We start from the raw sequence: 22,138 nt of genomic DNA, 5'->3' as shown, positions 1-22,138 counted from the left end.
GCTATGTGCGATATTGCGGTATGCGCGGCGCGAGAGGTTTGCCAGACCTGCGCTGCAAGTTTATCACCATTGCTTGTGCTCCTTTTAACATCACCCTTCTATTCACATAGCAATTGTTATTGCTGATATAAGTTTCCGTATTTTTTTACGCAACTTTTTTCATGAAACAAAGACTTTTCCAAGTTTAACCCCCTTTTAACGATTTTTCTCCGCGCATGCTTAATTGCGTCACGTGTTGGACGGCACGTTTATATGTGTTGAAAAGGAGAAAGGGCCGCCGTGGAGGCAGTGCCACTCGTTAGGCCTTGCAGGTACCTGCTGCATGCGCGTCACCCAGGTGTGCACGTAAGTTTTTACTATGTTTTTTTTTACGTTATTTAGCTTTATTTAGCTTTATTTTACTTTATTTTACTTTATTTAACTTTATTTTACTTCATTTTCTTTTATTTCCCCCGTGTTATTTCGCATAATTTGGCACTCCCTCCATTTTTGTATCTTTCCGTTTAGCCAAATTTTGTCTTCCCCATACATTATGGTGTATTTTTACCCTACGCGTTGTTCCATCATTTTCGAACTTTGCCGCTCTCACGAAAAATTACTTTTTATGTATTATTGATCAACCGTTTCTTTGCACTGATCGTTGTTTTTTTTTTTTTTTTTTTCCCCCTCCTTATTTAACTCTGCGCAGCATTAACGCATCCCATTGTGCAGTTTAAAAAAATTGGGGTGAAAATTTCTTCTCAGTTTTACAACACAAAATTGGGAAAAGGCAGGGATGGCATCCTCTCTTGTTTAAGCAAAATATGTGTGCACATTCGCAAGGCACATTTTAATAGCGCCAAGATTTATCTGCCCACATTGTTGTGCCCATTCAGCCTGGGCGAAAGTTTTTTTTTTTTTTTCAACTCGTTCACGAATGGGACAAAATTTTCCTCCACACTTATGAATAAGAAAGGGGCGTCAACATAACGGCTGATCAAATATGCATGCGTTTTACGTACACGCACTGTTGACTTACTCGGAGGGTTCAGGCGAGAGTAGCATAGCCAGCACATATACATACTCTGACAGGTACACATAGATTTATGCACACATTTTTTTTCACGATCGCACGCCCCTGCCGAAATGCACACTTTAAAGAGACTGCACAGAGGCTACCCGAGTGATGAAGACGTGGTCGTCGAAGGGAGGATAAGACACCCATTTGCCCCAAAGTGGAACTCGCCCAGGGGGGGAATGAAAAGCACAGCCCCCTCGCGCGAGTGCAATTCCCTACATAATGGCAGCGGTGGTAATAGTGTTAACGTTAGCAGCGGTGATGATCAGGACGACCAAGACCATCATGAAAATAGAGACAGTCAGGACGATCAACATTATTACCATTACCGCGATTTCCACGATGAGGACCATCCAACAAATCCATTTCGCAAAGAGGAAGACCTCAAGTCGAAGGAAGGCGCAACCAAGTGGGGCAGCCATGTTGATCGGGGCGACATGACTAAGCAGGGAGACATGACTGAGCGGGATACTTCTCATTTCCAGGGCAGGGGATCGAAGAACCACGCAAGTGGACTCCACGAAAATGTAAAAAAAACAAAACTTAAAATGTACAAAAATTTGATAGAAAAAAGAGAGCTAATTAACTCTCGAAATTTTTTTCAAATTCCATTTGAGAAAAACAAAAAGGAGAGTAAACATCAACAGATTGATGGTCTCTCAATTGACAAAAACAAATGGGTTGGTTCACCTTCAAAATTGAGCAGCCATCTCCGTGCAGCCAAACTTGTTAGACCATTTATGAAAGAAGAAAAAACCCATTTTATCATCCAACCCAAAGAATCTCTACCTGAACAGAGGAACACAAATTATCCACCTAAAAAGAACAGCCCATCAGTAGAACCCTGGAAGGAGGCTGAAGCTGTGGATACACGTGTAGACAATCCAGCCATAAGCCGAATTGGCCAGAAGTTATCAAAAAAAACGTACCGATTTAATCATAGTAACATCCATATTTGCACCTTTAAAAGTGTTAATGATAACTATGTTAGGTTTTTTAGGAGAAGATTAATGAAGAGTAAAATTCTTGCACTGCTAAAGATACAAAGAGGGGAAGAAATAAAAGGAATTTTCAACCCGTTCATGAAAATTTTGTTGAAATATGAAACTCCCTTCATGTGGAAAAAGACGGAAATTTCTCACCAACACAAGCACTTCTTGGGAAAGTCCAAAGAGAGAGAAAGGGGTAATGCCCACCCACACCAAGTAGGTGGAACTGGATCGATGACTCCTTTGATAAAGGAGGAAAACTCAAGTGGGGCCACTTCCAATGTGGGTAATTTAACTCAGGAAGGAGACTTCAGTTCGAATCGGAGTGTTGACCATAGAGATGAACTTTTAAATCGAATCGAAAACAAAACAGCGAAGAAACAATCAAAGGACGCACCCCTGGGGGAACGACCAAATGGTCATTCGCCAGTGACAGAGTGGTCGACTGCCGATGGCATCGTCGATTCTTACCTGAACGAAAACGCGGATTTTTTTGAGCAGAACTTTCTGGAACAGGAATTTTGCGTGGGGGGCGTTTCAATGGCGCACGATTGTGATGCCGATCCGTGTGATGCTGATCCGTGTGATGCCAACCCGTGTGATGCCGATCCGTGTGAGGTGGACCCCTGTGAGGCGGACTCCTGTGAGGTTGACCTTTCCCTGGACGAATCCATAAAAACCCTGATAAGCAACTGCAACAGTATTTTTAACAACCACTACAGCAACCCCCCGCAGGGAGATTCTTCCCAAGCGAATCAGACAGAGACCACAGGGAGGGGAACCTCCTCCGTCAAACTCCACTCACAGAACTACGACGAAATTGACCTCCTTAGTGACGATTGGGTTATGAACCTAAATCGTAGCCAAGAAGAAAGAACCCTTCCGAGGGAAACAAATCCAAAAGATGAAAAATGCCAACTGGTAAAAGAAGAGAGGCAACCAATTTGTGACGACTCCTTCGTTGAGAAAAAGCACCCTGAGGAAGAAAAACACAGGAACAACACTCACGTAACATATTTGCGTAATTCACGCAGAAGCGGCCAAATTAATTCTCACCAATTAGAAGTTCCAGCAAGATGTGAAGAAGTAGCATCGAAAGAGTTTCGACCACTGGGGCAGCACAAAGAAGAGTTGTACACACACCCGCCGCATGACACACATCCTCCGCATGACATACACCCGCCGCATAACACACACAAGGGTGAAAAAACTTGCGCACTGAAAAAATTGCACAAAAATGTGAAAGATAAACATCCATTTGTACTATTACCCGTAAGGAAGAAGGACCATCTTAAGGGGGTATTATCCGACCAGAAAAATACAAATAAAGATGAAGGAAAAAAAAAAAATGCTGCAAAATGACGATGAAGACATACCCTAATGTGGGACTCCCATATACCCCTAACTGCCGTCTACACAACAGTGCATGCAATAAGAGGCACATAAGAAGAAAAAAAAATAATCAGAAGGATAATGAAACCATCAGCTATTTTCGCTTTTATAAGAAGAATCTTTTAACCACGAAAGGTGAAAAAAAAAAACATGTACACAGCCAAAGGGATAATTGTAACAAATATTCTGTGACTCTGGCGCAGAATGTCATTTCTCCCTGTGGGGACTCAGGAAGTGCCTACCATTTGGAAGAGAAAGAGGAGAAACATAAGGTTTTGTCCACCCTTAAGAGCGTTCAGGAGAGTGTCCAAATAACAGCAAAAGGGAAAGACAAACAGAACGGTATTGCCCGTCAGGCAAATCGCAACGTACGAAGTCGAAGTAGACACACAAGCACCCCCCAAGGGAACCAAGGGAACCAAGGGAACCAAGGGAACATTCCAAATGAGATATATGTTGATAAAAAAAATTACAAAGCGGAAATAAATTCCATTAAAGGAGAGGAACATTCCCAAAATGGCTTCACTCCAAACGGGATGGCAAATAATGCACAGACTTCACCTAATGGTGAGCCACTCCAAGGGAGTACCATAAAAAATGACCGTCTCACTGCTCATAAGGGTAATAAGGAGCACACTCATTTGAGACGAAAAAAGGGTATCGGCACACACGCCAACAACTCCAGTGATGTCTTCACCTCGAAAAATCAAATAGGTGGAGACACTTTCCAGGGAGAAGATCCATTCCCACTCCCTGATAACGCCCCACAAAATGGGAAAAAAATTGATAACGCCATTTTGGAGGACCACTGTAGCGACATGGGTTCATCCCAAATGAATCAATCAGTGCATGAAATAGAGTTGAACCTGTTGGATGGGCATGTCTCTCTACATTTTTATGGAGAAAATGGAACCCACGTCCTTCAATTTAGCATCGAATTGGAGGTACTCGAACAGAACTGCAAACTGTTTAAATGTTTAAGTAAAAGTTCAGGGGTAGTCACCAATTCGGGCGCAAACATGGGACGAGATGTCTGCAGAAATGCCCAAAGAAGTTCCCTGCGAAGTGCAGGCCAATATTGCAGTGATCTCCCAAGCAGCTCCGCCGAAGCGACCACTCGCATTATCCAAAAGGAAGATATCATAAAAAGTTACTGCAGCCGCCTGTCGTTGGGAGAGCAGAAGGAATACATTCACCGCATCATCAGCAACTCACTGAGCGTGGAAAATTTCACGGTCCTATTTACACTCCTAAAAATGAAAAACAAAATGAACATTCTGCTACTCCAAATTAACAAAATAACAGACGAAATAAAAAAACTTCTCATAATGATAGAAAAAAAACTAGAAGAAATAGAGAGCCTTACACCCCAATTGGAATTTTTAAGGAATGTAAAAAAAGAGGCAAAAGTTACAGTCATACAAAACTGCATGAACTTCTTCCTACGCATAACTAATATATACAGCAATATTTGCACTTTGGTAAAAACACAGAATGCCATTTTTTCACATTTCAAATTTAACAACGAAATTATCAACAGTTATTTATTTTTTGTAAAAAAATTCTCCATCTATATATCCAGCAGTGTAGTCGAAATACAAACTTTTTATGTCCAAATAAAAAACATGCAAAATGAAGAAGCAGACCAAAATTGCCTGAACAGGCAAGAAAAATCCACACTCACAAAAATCCACAACAAGTTAAAAAATCACTTAAGTATTCACTACAGGAAAATATTTATCTTTAAACAAATATTAGACATATATTTAATCGAATTGAACAATTTTAAAAAGTACCAAAAAGATTACATGATTAGCAAAATAAACATTTTAATTAATTCCAAATGTCCATATGATCTGCTCCTTTTTTCCATCCTCGTTAAATCGAAAAGTCTCTGTGAAATAAGTGTCAAGAAAATATGCTACAATTTTGACATTACTAATTTTCAGACAAATAAAAAAATCTACGCACTATTTTTGAACAGAAAAATTAAAAATAACATTTTGAAAAAGATTAAAACAACCGTTGGGGAAAATGCTTACATTATGTTAAAAAGTATTTTTTTCTACAATGAGCTAAATGGCCTTATGAAAAATGCTTTACGTAATGGCGGCTTCAAAGCAGAACGACACCTCAGCGAGCAGGGTGAAGAAACAATGGAGGGAAACTCCTCGGACGAACGTTCTATGGAGTCTCCCCAAGAGAAGGGAAAATCGCCTCGTAATTTAATCGACACGCATGATGCCTGGAATAATCCTTGTGGTGGCAAAACTGGGAAGGCTGAAAAGGGGAACGCACCCACAGGGGGAGAAGATAATCAGAAAGGGGCATACGAGAAACATGACGGAGGTGTAAGTCCAACCGGAAGGAACCAACCAAGCGTGAGCAACTGCGAACTGGTGGAAGAATCTAATAAAAGCGTCCCGTCTAATGTCACAACGAACAGTCTGTCCACCTGCTCTTCCCTAAACGACTGCGAAGATTCCATGTATTTACAAAACATCGACAAAATTTTAAAAACGAACAATGCCCTAACTTTAGTAAAAAATATTAGACGTTCCCTAGATATAGGCAATCTCTCCACATCAAACAGCTGCTCGGGGAAGAACAAAAAAGAGACAGACAAAAGCAAATGCAGTGAGGGAAAGAAATCGAAATTTTCCTTCTCTTCCACTGTTCAGGCGCATTTAAGCAGATCACCCCCAAAAAATGAAGAAAATTGCATCAAATTAAACAGCGCCAGGAAAAAGAAAAACGTGGTAAATGAAATTCAGCAACTGAGGAAGGTCTTCAAAACGTACGAGCGAGGGAGGAAAGCAAAAGAAGAAAAAGAACCCACAAGAAAAAAAAGCTCCATCGAAAATGAGGCCTGGAAAACCCATCCAAATGGAAGAGGCGTGCTACCCCCAAGTGACAGACGCCCATGCTGTAAATACAAGTCCTCAGTGATCGACCAAACAAATTCCCCTGAACAGTCAGGCAACAGGGAGCAAAACACATTATACAACAAAAAGGAAAAGAAAAAAAGAAAAATCCTTGAGAACATTGAAAAAATAAAAGAAATAGAAAAAAATTATAAACAACTCCAAGAAATTCAAAGGCAAGAAAAATTCAAAAAAAAACTCAACGAATGGAAACTGAAAAAAATTACAAAAAGGAACAACATAAACCTGCTAAAAATTAGGGGACTAAAAAATAAAAAAAAAGATTTGTTTACCTCGTTCGTTAAGAAGGACATTAACGGGATAGGCACCGTGATCAGGTGTAAGATAAACGGCGGGCGGGGCATCAGCGCGGATATCAACCGGCACATCTGCACGGGTGCATACCCCTTGGACGTTCCTAGCAACCATACGGGATGCAGCAACACGGAAGGCAGCCACAGGGGAAGCAGCAATACGGAAGGCAGCCACAGGGAAAGCAGTCATACGGAAAGCGGTTCGTCACATCTTATTTCCGAGGGGGGGGGAAAAAGCGTAAAGGCCATTCTGGACATTTTGAAAAATTCCACCCCCGCATGCAGGAAGATGGGAAAAACGAACCCCCCTTTTGGAGACTTAAATGGAGAGAAGGGCGCTCCTACTACGCACAAAGAATTGCCCTTATATGACCACTTAACCAAATTTGATGATTACACGTTTGACAGAAATCACCTGAACGGTTCAGACAAAAACAGACATAATGGAATTTTAAATTATGAAGAAGTCCAAAAGGATGTCATAAAAACTGATAACACATCAGAAGGAGTGGCAAACCCAGTGGACGATAAAATTATTACAAACGATAAAACTATTATAAACGATAAAACAGGGAGGAATTTAAAAAAGGGGAACAGAAATTGTGAAGATGAAGCTACCCTCGATAATGAGAAGAACAAAGAGTATATTCTTCACCAAACGGAGGAGCATTTCACTGATTCCTTTTTTAACAAAAAATTATATGAACCATCCCCATCGGAGACGCATTTTTTTACCGCAATAGAGGACGAAAATGAGCACACGGATATCATCCTTTCCCCTAGGCAGAGCAAAAACGAACCAAAAAGAAGCACTTTGGGTGTGTCAAATAAAAATATAAAGTATAAGCTATCAGACTACACGCAGAAATGGAACAAAACGGAGAGGATCCCTTCTGTATGCATCACGAAAGGGGAATTTCCCCCCAGTGTGAAGAAAGGTGTACCACGAAGGAAAGGCACAAAAGGGAGTCACAATGTTTACTATACAGATCAGCGAAGTGAAATGTCAAGGGAAGGAAATTACTTTCCAATACAGGAAGATGAAGACGCACGTGTGGACGAAATGGCTAATGAGACATCAAACGAATGGCTCATCAGAAGAAAAAAAAAAACACTTCATCATATTGGACGTGGGAAGAATAATGCCCCATTTGGACACACGACACTGTTCCCCATCGAAGTGAAGCACAAAATGAATTCCAAAATGGTCAGTTGCGGAAAGAAAAAACCAAGCGACGGCTTGCACAGCGGGGGGATTTACAAAACGAAAGAATCGATAGAAAGACGACGGAGAATCGATAACTATGCAAAGGCTCTGAGAACATTAGGCCTGTTAAAAAATATTGAAATTTCGCTAAAAAATATTAAAAATGTACCAAGTAAAGTTAAAAGGAAAAATATTATTGAATTCCTCAGACGGAGACAACGTGAAGAAATGGCATCGAACCATTTGATTTACAAGGATGGGTACGTTTATTTGAAAAAAAATTTGTCCTCGAAATTTTAATTGCGTAGCATCCGTTCGGGGAACACGAAAGAGGGGGCCAAGTTGTGGAGCCTTGCCTTGTCCTGCATATACGTCGCGCGAGTGTGTCATGCGAGTGTGCCATGCGAGTGTGTCATGCGAATGTCTCGCTGCAAAAATCAAGGACGGATGCCCATTTCACAAAATCGAGAAGGAACAGTTTACGCAAGTAGTGGGGGAAAAAAAAAAAAATCACAAAACTTTCCCCTAATTTAGAAGCGCAAAGTCAATTCATCGACCGCCTTTCCTTCACGCGCACTTGAAAGCACTTAGCTCTATTAGGGGGATCTTCGAATCCAAATTGTTATCCAGGTATTCACACAACAGTAGATAATTTTCCTGCAAGAGGTTTCAAGGAGTGAATTTTTTTTTTGTATGCATGTACAAGCGTCTACACCCATGCTGCATGCACGCGTGGTGATATATGCACGTATAACAAAACGATTACATCATTTTCTTGCATCATGTCTGGCTCGGGGATGTTTGACTCGCTCACGTAGAAGTCCTCCGGAATGATGAGCTGAAGTAGGGGGGGAAAGGTTGTCGTTCGTTTCATGCGTGTTTTGTGAGCACCGTGTGTAGGAGCACTTTCCAGGCAGATTAGCCAATGTACACGCCGTGTGTAGAAGCACATTCCCGACGCAAGTTCCGTTATTCACGCTGCACATAGAAAAAGCCATTACCGCGTCCGTGCGGTCGAAGTCATACTGCTGAGCCAGCTTCTCCTCCTGTGAAGGCCTGTAAACGCTGTATATGTTGCTAATGTTGCTGTAGTTGTTTTTTATGTAAATCGATTTCTTCTTCTTATCCTTCTGTCTGTTCATGTAATTCTGCTTGTACTTGTTGATGTATCTATCATAAATGGTGTTTTTCAAAAAATTGGAGACTTTATTTTTCTCCCTCTTGTAGCTCGAGGCGAAGTCGTTTTTCAGGTTCGCATGATTGTACGTTATTCTTTTCATGCGGCTTTTTCCTGAGGGGGAGGTGCGCAGTGGTGAAGTAGTGCAGTAGCGAAGCGTTGCAATTGCGAATCGCTGCAATTGCGAATCGCTGCAATTGCGAATCGCTTCAATTACGAATCGCTGCAATTACGACGCGCTGCAATTGCGAAGCACTGCAGAGGTGCAAACGTGTCGGTTCGCGCGACGTACCCATGCTGAGCGAGCCACTTTTACCGACGCCCCCGCCGTTACCCTTCGCAAGCATGTTGTCACCGCATGTGCTTAGGTTGCTGAACCTAAACTTGTTTTTTGCTCTGCCCTTATCCCGACTAGCATTACCAAAAATGTCGCTACTACGTCCCTTTATTTGCCCCTTTCCGTTAATCCCTATATGTCCAACACTGATAAATGGTTTCTCCTCCGTGTAACTTCCTGTGACCTTCTTTTTCAAGGAACTCCCTGTGCTGATATGGCTACTGCTATGGTTTGAAATAGCTCTATTCATATAATTTGGTTGAGTGTGTCTGTAGCTTTGTCGGCTGTAGTTACACTTTGAGGTGCTCTCCCAAGCACTCCAGGTTTTTCTTCTTTTGAGGCTGCTTCTGCTGCTCGAGGAGGCGTCCAATTTTTGGCCCATCTAAAGTGGGAGAGGTGCAAGAGCGATGCATAAGTGGTCAATGAGCGGTCAATGAGCGGTCAATGAGCGGTCAATGAGCGGTCCATGAGCGGTCCATGAGCTGCCCATGAGCGGTCTATTAGCGCTCCGTGAGCGTTGCGGCGTGGCGAAGTTACGGCAAGGGAACCCTCACACATGTACAAAGAGGTATGCCCACTTGCACACTACTCCTGAGCACCTACCGCGAAGGAATGCCTGCGGTTGGTCCTCTCCACGCAGATGAAGGACCCTATGCGGTCCTCCTCCTGGCAGAGGCGCTTCCCCAGCTGTCGATCACGAGCTCTCTCGTGCTTCACCCCTTTCGCGAGTTCCTTCTGAGCCCTCCGCTGTACCCCCAATTCCAGTTTCTTCCCCTGACCGATCTCACTCTTCACGAACGCACTGTACGTGCGCTTAGGCTGCTTCTTAACATTGACTACTTTCAAGCAGTACTTAATATATTTCCCCTTCATGTATCTTCGAAAGGCTCTCTGTATTTTTATAATGCTCATTCGGACATAGTGATAATCAGATTTGGTAATATAAGTGAGCCAATTTTTCCTAATAATATTTGAGGCTGTAACTCTCTGCTTAAAGTACCCTTGAAATATGTAATAATCCTGGATAAAAAGTATTTGTCTTTTTATGTATAAATATTTTTTGCGTGCAAGATATCCCCGAATGCGTTTTTGAATAACGAGGGAGCTTCTTTTCAATTGTAGGAAGTAGGTTCTCTGTTTATAGACATAAAAGTAGTAAAACAGTATTTTTCGAAGACTTTGCCTTTTTTTCTGTAGCAAAAAATTATTATAATAATAGAGTCCGTGTTCCATTAAACGTTTAGCTCTCATCTTTTTTATTAACATTTTAAACCTACATCCGCAGAGGACAAATTTCAAGATTTTTCGTTTCCTTTTGTGTAGCCAGAAATTATACACACATTCGATAAATTTATTTTTTTTTTCCAAATTTTTATTCAATATTTCATTTATGGTGGATAAAACACCAAAGCGGAAAAAAACTTTCGTTTTTCCGAATGTGTATTCGTTAGAGTGGATGTCTAAAAATTTCAGTACAATTTCGCAGAACATTTTGGGGGTAAGGAAGGACTTCATTTCGTCTTGCAAAAGGTGACTGTAGGTAATCCAAATGTCATCGTAGAGCACTCTGCAAGGGTATCCATTTTTCATCAAACTGAGGACGTCAACCATTCCGCTCATTACTAGCTGATTCAGCACCAAATTTTTATTAAAAAATTTGGCCTTCTTTTCCTCATTTGGTTTTATACACCTGATAAATTTCGAAGCCGTTTTGTCTAGCTTGTTGGTCAGAATTTCAAGCTGTTTTTTGAATGAAGAAAAGATGGACTTTACTTTATTCTTTCGTCCTGTGTGATACGTAAGAACATTGATGGAGTTCCCCCCATTGCGGACGCTCTGTCGATGATTCCCCTCTACTTCGCCCCCTTCCTCGTCGTCATCACTCATATACGGATCATCCTCCTGGAGATGTACAGGAAGAACTCCCCTAGACTCAATCTCATGGTGGGATATCATTTCCTTCACAGATAATTTTCTCCTCCCTGATTTTGGCTCTTCCTGAATTTTCAGCTCCACCATTTTGCCACTACTCTTAGGATGATTCCCCTGTGTGCTATTCTTACCACACACAAATTTCTTCCCTTTAAGCAAATTCGTCCTGATGAAAGAATTGCAGCTTGATAAAAAGTCTTCAATATCGTTTGTGAGGATATCTACATTTTTGTTAAAAAAATCGTGAGAGTCGTATAGGACTTCTCCCGCATAGTGTGAAATGATGAAACAGTTCCTCGACGCTTTGTAATTTCGCACAATATTTTTGTACTTGGCTGAGTTCATGACATTTTTGCTTAACTTCTCGAAGAACAAATTTTTATTACTCTCTTCGTTGGACTTATTTGATGAAAATAGCAAAGACAGATCTTCCAATATGGTGTAGATGCTCACATCTCGAGTATCACCTATGAGAGATATCACATTGCTGTTATCATTGTAGGGTATTTTCTCGAGAAACAAATTTTCTTCATAATGTATTTTGTGTTCATTGTGAATTATTTGCTTTAAAAAAAAAGCGTGTAGAACTTCGTTTGCGTAATTGATGCATAGCTGTTCAAAACAGTTCATGCCTTCCTTGGCGAAGTTTTCAAATCCGTAGATGTCTAAAATGCCTATGAAGTAGGTCTTGCTTCTGCTTCTCTTCGCAGCTCGATCGGTGTGTGCTGAGTACTCTGCGTGTGCTCCGCTATGGCTGCTCCTTTTCCTTTTACTGGGCTTCATGTTTTCCCGTACCCTCTCGTACTGCGCGTGGGGCCCGTCAGTGTGTTCCTCATCGCTGGGAGTGCCCTCCATGTGCGCGTCGTCACCGTTTTGGTGGTCCACCTCCTCCTCTACCTCGCGCACATTCAATGAGTCATTAACGCGCATGATCACGTATTCGAACAGAAGCTGATACAGGGCCTTCGATATGACATCCCTGTTGTAGATGGCTTGCTGGTAGGTGTAGTTCTTTTGCGTGTCACGCACCTTCTTTATGGTTAGAATTTCGACGATCTTGTTCGCACCACCGCTACCACAGCTGCTGTTTCCCGAATGGTCATTGCTAATTTCAAGCAGGTCGCCCAACTTCTCGCACACCTCTGCACTCTTAATTTTAAGTATCCCTCCTTCCTCCTCCTCATTCACCACAAAGTCGACATTTCCCAGGAGCAAAATGCAAATAAGCGTTTTGTAAATCTCCTTCTGTTCCTCTTCATACACCCCTATGCTCTGAAAACATTTTATAATGGCGTCCAAATCGTACAAGCATTTGTTCTCCTTCCTGCTGTCATCACTAGGATGTGAGTCGTTTCCTGATTTCCCCTTAAGTTTACTTCTCTTCTTTTTATCTTCATCCTTTCCCGTTTCGACCACATCCAGGGCCACTTCCTCCCTATCCGTTTCGTCCAACTTGCCCACTTTTTTCCGCTTATTCCTGCTCTTGCTCTTCTTCTTTTTCTTCCCTTTTCCCTCTGTGTTAGTGTCCTCTTCATCTTCCATTTCTTCATTTCCCTCAGAATCTTCTCTCCCATTAAGGGAATTGTTTCCTGATTTGTTCATATCATTTTGGGCCCTCAAATAGTTATACTTGTACCATGGCAATAGACCGAACTCGTCACTTAATTTGGAATTCTCACACAAGGAATAAAAAATATGGTAATTCCCTTCTCTGGGGGGAACATCAACCACTCTGGATTTTGCAAGGAGATACGTTTCGATGGACGCAGAGCGTAACCTACCATTCTCGTCATAATTTAACTTCATCAATTTTCCGAACCTACTGCTGTTGTCATTTTTGATCGTCTTAGCATTTCCGAACGATTCCAACAGGGGGTTGCTGTTCTGGATTTTGTCTTCATAAGAGGAGGGGGAAGCAGCGGTGGAAGGGGACGAAGTGGTGTAAGGGGGGGCAGTGGTGTACGTGGACTCAGCAGTGTACGTTGACTCGGCGGTGGAAACCGTGACTAAGCATGTCTCCCTTAACGGAACGGCTTTTTCCCCCCTTACGGATCCATTTTTGGCGCTTCTTTCATTTATTTCGTCTCTCTTGGGGGCGTCCCTAACGTTTGGGTTGAACTTGTCCTTTCCTTCCTTCTCAGGCGATTTCGCGCGACGACCCCCAGTGTCGCCGTTTCCCGTGCCCTGGTTACTGCCGCCCGGGGGGGCTCCCTTTCTTGTGTAGTCACATTTTTCCAATGCGTCTGCAACTCCTGCGGCTTCCTCCTGCGAATGGCAAGCGCTCAAGTAGGTAAGGTACCTCAACACCTGCTTCGATGACTCTGTCTTGCCAGCCCCGCTTTCGCCACTTATGATGATGGACTGGCTCACCTTATCCTTAATCATACAGTTGTACGCATCGTTGGCAATGGAAAAAGGATGAGGAACAGCAAACAGATTATTCTCATTCTTAATCTTCCTCATGTAACACTCATCGTAAATTTTAAAATTCTCATAAGGATTCACTGACAACAGGATGTACCCAATGTAAGTATAAATACAATCTCTGCTTCCTTCATTTAAGTACGCCTTACTATATCTCTGTCGAATATTTTCCAATAAATTGGGCGGATTTAAATATATTAATTCTGTGTTGTCACTACACCCAAAATTGGTATCAATGGGTAATAAATATTTAACATTTTCTGTGATGTTATAATTTATGTTATTTTTGAAGTTCACATAATTGTCGTCTATGCTGATGCATATTTCTACATCCCTGTTGGATACGAATTGTTTTACTTTTCCTTTGAAGAAGCAGAATATTTTATTTTTATTTTTGTAATATTCAAATATTTCTTTATATAAATTTCCATTTTTTTTTTTTATCGAATTGATGTTAACCCAGACCCATGAGTTCTCATACACATAGTTGATGTCTCTCAGTTCTAGCGACTTTTGTTTGTACATTTCTTGCTTTTTTCAAGTGGGCGATTTCACTCGAACGTTTGTGCTTTTTTCAATTGGGGGGCTCTCCACCGAGGTGAACACCATAATCAGCGTCAAAATGGCCAATGTGCTTGTTGCTATAACTGAGTGTCCCTGCGCTCCAGGAAGAAAATGACATGATAAGGACTTTCTCCTCCCCTTCACATTCCACGCTCTGCCGTTTTGCCTATTTCCAACTGTCTAGCAATGACGTAGGGAAATTAGCCTGATCTATGTAAGGGATACTCCTCACAAAAAAGGATGAAATTTTGGCAAACGGGCTGACAGACTAAACTGGCCAAAAAAAAAAAAAAGACACGCCTTTTCATGCCCGCGTATATGACAAAATGGCAATTTTGCAATCTCCAAAAAAAAAAAAAAAAAAGGCGTTTGCCTATTCCTACTCACACGTGATGAAAAGGAAATATTTTAAAACAACTGATGAATACCTGCATGTACCTTTCCCATTCTGCCAAAGTTCTTGCGTCGCACTAGAAAAAACATTCAACATAGTAATGTCTAAAATGAGAAAAAAAAAAAAAAAACATTGTGCGCGCTGATCTTTTAAAGTAATCTACACAGCGGGAAAGTGCCGCAACGCGCACGCGTCGATGTTTCTTCTTTGCATCAGAGGCCAGGAACGCTGGAAAAAGGGACACATATGTATCTATACATGTGCGCGCATTTGTTTAACCTTAGCCGATTCCCACCAACATCCGCGCAGCTTCACTTAAGCTATTAAGTCATTCTCCCATGACAGACCAAATGGGGGGAATTAAAAAAAAATCATTTATGTCGCCCCAACTATAAACAATTGCGCAAAAATACATTTTAACAAGAACGAACAAAACGAACCAGAATGCATTTCCCCCCAAATTGTAAAAAACTCCAGCATATAACAAGCGAATTTGGAAAATAACGCCCCCTACCTCAAGGCTTAGCTTTCACACACAGTCCTTTTCAGTTCATTTTAAATAAAATTTTTACATTTTCATTTCTGTTAAGGTTTCGTCAAAAGGGAAGCACACGTCAAATTGTAGAGTATATTCATTTTTTAAGCACCCCGCTGGGATAGCCGAAGCGACGGGTATCGAATGCGCCCCATGTTGCTCACCGGAAGGGTCCCCAAAAGACATTCCCGTGTAGCGACGAAAGTGCCCACCCGAAGCGCGCACACAGTTGGGCCCTTTAGAAAGTAAGCTATTATTTTGCAAAAGCTTAAAGTCTAAATAACGTGTAGCACGAAAAAAAATAATAATTTAATATGTTCATCATAAAGAAAAAGATTCACTAGTTAAACTGCAACAACAAAAAAAAAAAAAAAAGTACCAAGTTAAAAGTCTCTTTCGTTCATAAATCGCACAACTGTGAGGCTTTACATAAGGGGTGGTCACACTGAGGTGTGTATAAATATGTAATCTCACACATGTGTGCTGTTTTCTTTTTCTTTTACTTTAACGTAAATTTTGCGCAAGGCTAAGTATGCCTCTCCATGCTTTTAGCAAACCTGGTTGAACACATGTGCTCAGAGTTACGCAGTGCGCAACATCGAACGGGGGAGAACGTTGCGAAGATACAACATATGTTTTAAAAAAACGAACAATTTTAATTCCCATGCAGTCACAGGAGCTCGTTTTATTTGCGCAAAAGACAAAAAAATAATGATTTTCCTCAAGCGACATTTTCAGCAACAGTAAAACTTCTTGCTCCTCTTTTTGTTCTTTTCTAAGTTTAGGGGTGCACACGATAAAGGGTTAATAATTCCGTACGGGTCATAGTAAGGGTTCATTGGCATGTTCACACCTCCATAATACTGGGGAATTCCACCATACATTGGGTTTGCTCCGTTAAACATTTGGTACTACGTCAGAAGGGGGGGGGGAGAAAGAAGCCGTAAAAAAAAAAAGTAAAACAAATTGGCTAAGTTATTACACAGATATGTACATAAACGCATATGCATGCACCTGTACCGATGTACAAAGCGAAAAGTTAAAAAAAAAAAAAAAAACAGACTTACGGGGTAATCCGCTGGAATGCCATGGTTCTGGTACATCATACTTTGGTTGATCGCGGCAGCCGCTTGCATGGCCGTTGGGTCGACGGTCATCCCGGATTCATTCATCTCAGGAATTATATAGGGAATATTGTTAGCATCTATTGGTGTGCTATCGTCCTGTGCCACTGTGTAATACCCTTCCAATGGATTCGTTTTGCCTACATTGTTGGCAGATTCATTGTAGTTTTCTGGCAGCGCCGTGGTGTGTGTGTCTTTGTACGCACTCTGTTCATTCGGGTTGCTCTGCACAACTTTTAAACTTTGTGCCTCGGAAGACTCCATTTTGTCGTTAAAACTGAGTTGCTGGCAGTTGTTTTGGGAATAAAAAGGCGAGGCGCGCGTGGGGGTGCAAAATTTACTTCGCAGAAAAGGGAAAAATGGAAAACTTAATAAATATGTAAACGAGTAAACAAATAGGCGAACAAATAGGCGATCAAACAAGTGAACAAAAAAATAATTAAATAAATGTACACACATACGCACGCACAACTGTCACATTTTTGGCAAAAAAAAAAAGTTATGCAAAATGGCTATATTTAAAAAAAAAAAAAAAAAAAAAAAAAAAAAAAGTTATGCAGAATAGCTATATTGCAGAAAAAAAAAAAAAAAAAAAAATGGTTATCCAGAATTATTGTGAAATTCCGTTCCACCCATTTTGATGCTGCAAAAAAATCGAAGATTTTTTCTAAACACCAAAGCCGCAGGTGAAGTTAATAACTTGCGAAGGAAGATTTTTACTTTTCTGTTAACTAAGTATTCCACGTGAAAAAGGAGTGGGTGGAAAATAACGATACAGACAGCATAATGTAAACATCTTTTATACAGAAATTGTGCCACAGTTGGTCAGAGTTGTGAAAAAAAAAAAATTAACGATGCGTAAATCGAAAAATGATAATCAACGTTCAAGTTGTGAAAAAACATCCTGCACCTCATTTTCACTGATTTGTGTTACATGATGAGAATACCTGTTGAGTTACTGCGGAAAAAAAACAGCACAAACAGATCGCCCATTATTTTGTGCATGTTGTGCAACAATTCTATAAATTCTTATCATTTTTTTCTGTCCAATGTAGACCTTACTTTCCGAGCGCGTACACGTGCGTGCAAATGTCGTATGCGTCGTGTGACAATCGGGGGTGCTATCATGGGACCCCTTGTTTTTCCTTGCAGAAATGTGTCTTCAAAATGGGCTTCAAAATGGGCTTCAAAATGCGCTTGCAAAATGTTATTTCAAATGTGTGCCTTCAAAAATGCTGCTCGTTTATGTTTCGCTCATTACATTTTCGAAGGTAGCCAAAGCGCGGACAATAATCAATATTTTTACACACGGTTTGACGCCTGTGTGAAGGTGTCACTGTGCATTCTCTGCTAACGCGGGTGTAGTACAACGTTGGGCATGAGTTTAATTTTTTGAAATAAATCATCATATTGGCGTTTTTTTTTTTTTTCCTGATAATACGTGCCGAAAGGACGCACCAAACGAATGCTTCAACTTTTTTTGTGCAAAATAAGTGCAATGAATCATACAGGGTTAATTACTTCCCTTTTGCTTTGCTCTTTCAGACCGCACAAGTATTGCAAAACAAAACTTTTCCCTCACAAATGAAAAAGGGGTGAATGACATAAAGCAGCCAATGAAAAAAATTGCTCACTGGTTTTGGTGCAGAATGTGTTAATTCGTTAATACGCATACAAACAATTTTAGGGTAATTAAAAAAGGGGTAAATAAATAACCACACAAAAACATTTGGTCATGCAAAAAAAACGGGGGTCCCTGCACGCGCAGGTGCCCATATGCCCGCGCGCCAATATGAATATATTCTCGCATCACAGGGACGTTTCCCCCCTAGTGATGAATAACCTACTCGTCTACACAAAAAACGTGCCTCTATGTTTATGCGTAGAATTTCGTATTTTACTCATCCAAAGGGAGGCGAATGGGAAGGAAAGGAAAAAAAAAAAGGAAAGTGAACATGCGGTCTCATGGGCAATAAAAACGGCAGGGGAGCCTATTTGTTTTTTTGTTTTTTGGGTTTTTTTTGTTTTTTTTGGGTTTTTTTGGTGTTCTTTTTTACACATATTATGCAGACTCTTTGATGGCCACTTGGGGGCCTCCCTCGTGGATAAGACCCAAGCGGTTGCCTTCAACGAAACTGTCAAACGTGCGCACCAGCTTCGCAAACTTTGGCCTAATTCCGTTCCGCCTGTTTTTCTCGTCTTGGAAGTACTTCACAACGGCGCAATTGTGTGCGAATTTGCTATCATAAAAAAAAATTTTAAATACTGAGCCTTGTCAGCATCCTTCATTTCGGACGATAAACACATTAAGATGTTCAAATGGGTGGAATCCTCCTTTTGGTGAATATCAGCAAAGTGCTTCTTATTCTTCTTCTTCTTCTTCTTCTTCTTGCCCTTCTTCTCATTTGGTATTAAATAAATGAAAAATGGTTTTTCCACTAAAAAATTATTGCTGGTGAAGTCTTTTTTTCGAAATATGTGTGTATTTAGGATGTCATTAAAGCTGTGTGGAATCAGAAAGGACTCTTCCTGTGTGGTATGCTCCTTAGCAGTTAAGTGCGTTTCTTTTTTCACATTTCTATCTTTCCGCTTGTGCGTCCTTCCCTCAGTGACACTGGCTTTATTTTGTCCCCCTGGCCTCTCAACAACCAACTTAACCGTGTAGTCAATAAACCTCTCCTCGTTACATAACTTCGAATAGAAGAATAAAAATTTGTACTTTTTCTTCAAATTCAAAATGAGTGTAAATGCATAGTCCAGCAAATCGGACGTTTTCCTTTTTACGTAATTATTATCAGAGAACAAATTTACTTTGTCATATTTGCAGGCATTCCAAAAGGATAGAGAGTCAATAAATAAAGCTTCAAAAAATTTTTTTTTTAATAAATTTTTTAACGTATTTAAAATGAGTAGTAGATGACCTGGATTAAATATTCGAAAATAATACATGTTCGAAAAAGAATTTTCCAAAAAGGCTTTTCCTAAATTCATATTTTGGTAGCTACCACCACTGGCGCAGGTACTACTGTGATCATAGTTTACACGTTTGTTAAATTTTTTCCCTATGATGCTTTCATAATTTTTATAGTTAAACGTAAGGTCGCAATCGAGGTACACCACTTTGCAGTTCATTCCGTTGAGTTCCTTTACGGCCGTCATCTCGGCTACTATCTCCGTCAAAAGAAGCGTTTTCCCGCATTTTTCTCTCCCATATATACACACACTATCAGCCTCCTTCAGTGTTCCATTTTTGATACACTTCTTTATCACTACGCAGTCTCTGAAGTTGTAGCTTTTTGTGCACTTTTCGAATAGGTCCAAACATGTACAATCTATTTCGTAACGTTCCCTTTGTTTATTTGCCATGCAGTGTTGCCTCTGCCCGCGGTGCGCTTGGCTGCGCTGTAGGAGGGGCTACTGGCTGCTCGGTTCGCCGCACGTCTCGTCGCTCTTTTCGTAGCACTATTCGCCGCACTTATCGTCGCTCCCTTCCCTAGTTCCTTCAGCGGATTCCTCTACTATTTTGCGCTCACAAAAATGTACGTGCCCCTTGGGTTTTAAAAAAAAACACCCATCCCTTCCTGCGCCATGCATTTGTGTGCAAAAACGTTGGATTTTTTTTTTTTTTCTCTACAAATCTGCTAATTTTAGAAGACGAGAAAATGGGATAAACATCTATGCATACGCTTCACAAGCTTTACACCGTTTTCGCAACTTCAACGGGGTGTTCTCGAAACATACACTGTGTGCAAAAAAAAAAAAAGGGGGGGTACTTTTTTCAACAAAATGGTGTGCCTTCCCTTTCCCCGCTTCAGCCTTTCTTTGCTACATTTGGCTTATAAAATTGAGTCCCGTTAACTTAGCAAACGTTAATACACGTGTTCGCAAAATGGGTACTTACACAGCATAGCACAGTACAATACAATGCTGTACACTTATCCTCTTTTACGTTCGCATGAAAAAGTGATAAACGTTTCCTTGCAACTGTTCCTTTTCCTCTTTTTTTTTTTTTTTTTTTTTAACTTTGCGTATGATTACTTGTCAATAGGCATACCTAAGGAGGAGATGGGGAGTCACTGCACCATTTCAGTTCATTTGAGAATGTTTCATTTTGTTTCCCTATTCCTTTCGCGAGTTAGATAATTTGTAGCTTTTCCAAGTGTCCTCCAAAAAAGAAAAAAAAAAAAAAACGCTCACCGTTACATGTATATCCACAAGTTTCATTCCCACTAGGGGTAACAAAAAATGTTGAAAAGGGAGGCGTGCCAAAGTGGGGCAAACATATCTACATACATGTGTACGTGTATAGAAAGTCAAAAAAAAAAAAAAAAAAATTACTAAATAAGTTTATGATTAAACACACGGTCGTATACCTTTCGCGAATAGCTCATTTTCCACATTAACCTTCTTAAAAAGATCAACAAGCCAAAATAAAAAAAAAAAAAAAAAAAAAAACACTGAGAAGGAAGATACCAGACGATTCTTTCTGCCCCGCATCATTACGCTCATCATTTTACACTTTTAAATGAAAAATGAAAAGACCATTTTTAACGCTTTCCCATCTACCCCCTTTTTGTAGAATGTCATTTTAAGGTGTGTCACTCAAGTGATGCTGAATTGACTTGTTTGGAAAAAAGAGTAAACAAAAAAATGATGAACTCCAATTGGGGAACATCGCATTTGGGGGTAACCTTCCTTTACAATGAATTCCCCGTTTTCCTTCTTCGTTGTATAGATCAGCTATTTTGGGGAACAGGCAAGAGAACCTTGCATTTTTTATATTACTGTTCTTTAATGGTGCTTTTTATCTGATTTGATGTGGTGAGTTGTGTGTGCTTTTTTTTTTTTTTTCCCCCCTCTTTATGCTTCACGGATGACACATATTTGCTGTTCCCCCATTCATACATTAAACATGATAACTCCAACATGTGTTCATTCATTTAGCTTAGCATCTCCTTTTTACGAACCGGGAAGAGTTAAAATGATTCATTGCCCAACTCGGAAATGGAACGTGCGTTAAGCCACCTGTACGGCAAGGTCACGTGTATGCGTAAGTACTCCCTGTCAGAAAGTGCAGAAATGGCAGTTGCCCAATTTTTTCGCATGCTTAACGGGATAGGGACGTAGTTAAGACAGTTTGCGCTCGGAGGCGCTACACACGTACGGACTACACATGCGAATGTTATCACGGGTCACCAAGTAACAGAGGCGGCTGTTCAGGTAGGTGCGCATTGACTAGGTTTCCTATCAAGGAATCGCGGCGCCTGCGCACAGTTGCATTTTCAAAAAGGGAAGGCCAAAATGTAACAACCCAACCAGTTTGCCTCAAAAGGACGTGCACAAAGAAAACACACAAAGCATTATGCACTAAGCGGTCGCATACAAATCAACACACGCTGCTATGCGCTGCTGGGAGAGAAAAATAAATCGACACCGAGCGTTTAATGAGAGCGACACTACGAAAGCACAGCATAGGCAAGTAAAATATATGCTCATTTGAGGTCGTTTATGTGCGTGTACATTCCCCCTTGCATATATATATGTACGACATTTGGTACATATCACATGGATTGGCTTTAAATTCCAAACTTGACAAATTGTGCCTTACGCAAAAGTGGCATTATTTCCAAAAAAAAAAAAAATTAAACACAATCGTGCATACAAGCGCGTGCGGGGAAAGGAAAAGGCGTGAAGCCCCAAGGCACAAAAATAGTAGCAAATAAAGCGCAGCGAAAAAAAAAAAAAAAAAAAAGGACAGACAAAAAAGG

The 22,138-nt window shown here is 40.7% G+C and overlaps 4 protein-coding genes across 4 annotated transcripts; 1 reads left to right on the top strand and 3 right to left on the bottom strand.

Moving 5' to 3' along the window:
* Positions 1-1,605: 1,605 nt before the first annotated feature.
* Positions 1,606-8,183, top strand: PCYB_094610 (hypothetical protein; the record flags this gene model as incomplete). Its single annotated transcript, XM_004222576.1, has 2 exons — positions 1,606-3,054; positions 3,555-8,183. The coding sequence occupies 2 exons, from the start codon at positions 1,606-1,608 to the stop codon at positions 8,181-8,183; spliced, it is 6,078 nt and encodes a 2,025-aa protein (XP_004222624.1).
* A 267-nt stretch (positions 8,184-8,450) lies between these two features.
* On the bottom strand, positions 8,451-14,278 carry PCYB_094600 (myosin heavy chain subunit; the record flags this gene model as incomplete). The annotated part of the gene is made up of 6 exons (XM_004222575.1): positions 8,451-8,540; positions 8,650-8,721; positions 8,885-9,174; positions 9,353-9,779; positions 10,001-11,689; positions 12,227-14,278. 6 exons carry the CDS (start codon positions 14,276-14,278, stop codon positions 8,451-8,453), a joined length of 4,620 nt encoding a protein of 1,539 aa, XP_004222623.1.
* A 1,383-nt stretch (positions 14,279-15,661) lies between these two features.
* PCYB_094590 (hypothetical protein) lies at positions 15,662-16,771 on the bottom strand (the record flags this gene model as incomplete). The annotated part of the gene is made up of 2 exons (XM_004222574.1): positions 15,662-16,157; positions 16,314-16,771. Coding segments are annotated over 2 exons (633 nt in total), but the record flags the coding sequence as incomplete, so codon positions are not given.
* A 1,811-nt stretch (positions 16,772-18,582) lies between these two features.
* PCYB_094580 (hypothetical protein) lies at positions 18,583-19,767 on the bottom strand (the record flags this gene model as incomplete). Its single annotated transcript, XM_004222573.1, has 1 exon — positions 18,583-19,767. A coding segment is annotated over exon 1 (1,152 nt), but the record flags the coding sequence as incomplete, so codon positions are not given.
* Positions 19,768-22,138: the final 2,371 nt, after the last annotated feature.

Source organism: Plasmodium cynomolgi, chromosome 9, assembly GCF_000321355.1.
Source record: "Plasmodium cynomolgi strain B DNA, chromosome 9, whole genome shotgun sequence".
Taxonomy (NCBI): Eukaryota; Apicomplexa; class Aconoidasida; order Haemosporida; family Plasmodiidae; genus Plasmodium; species Plasmodium cynomolgi.
This window is presented reverse-complemented; position numbering and strand designations above follow the sequence as displayed.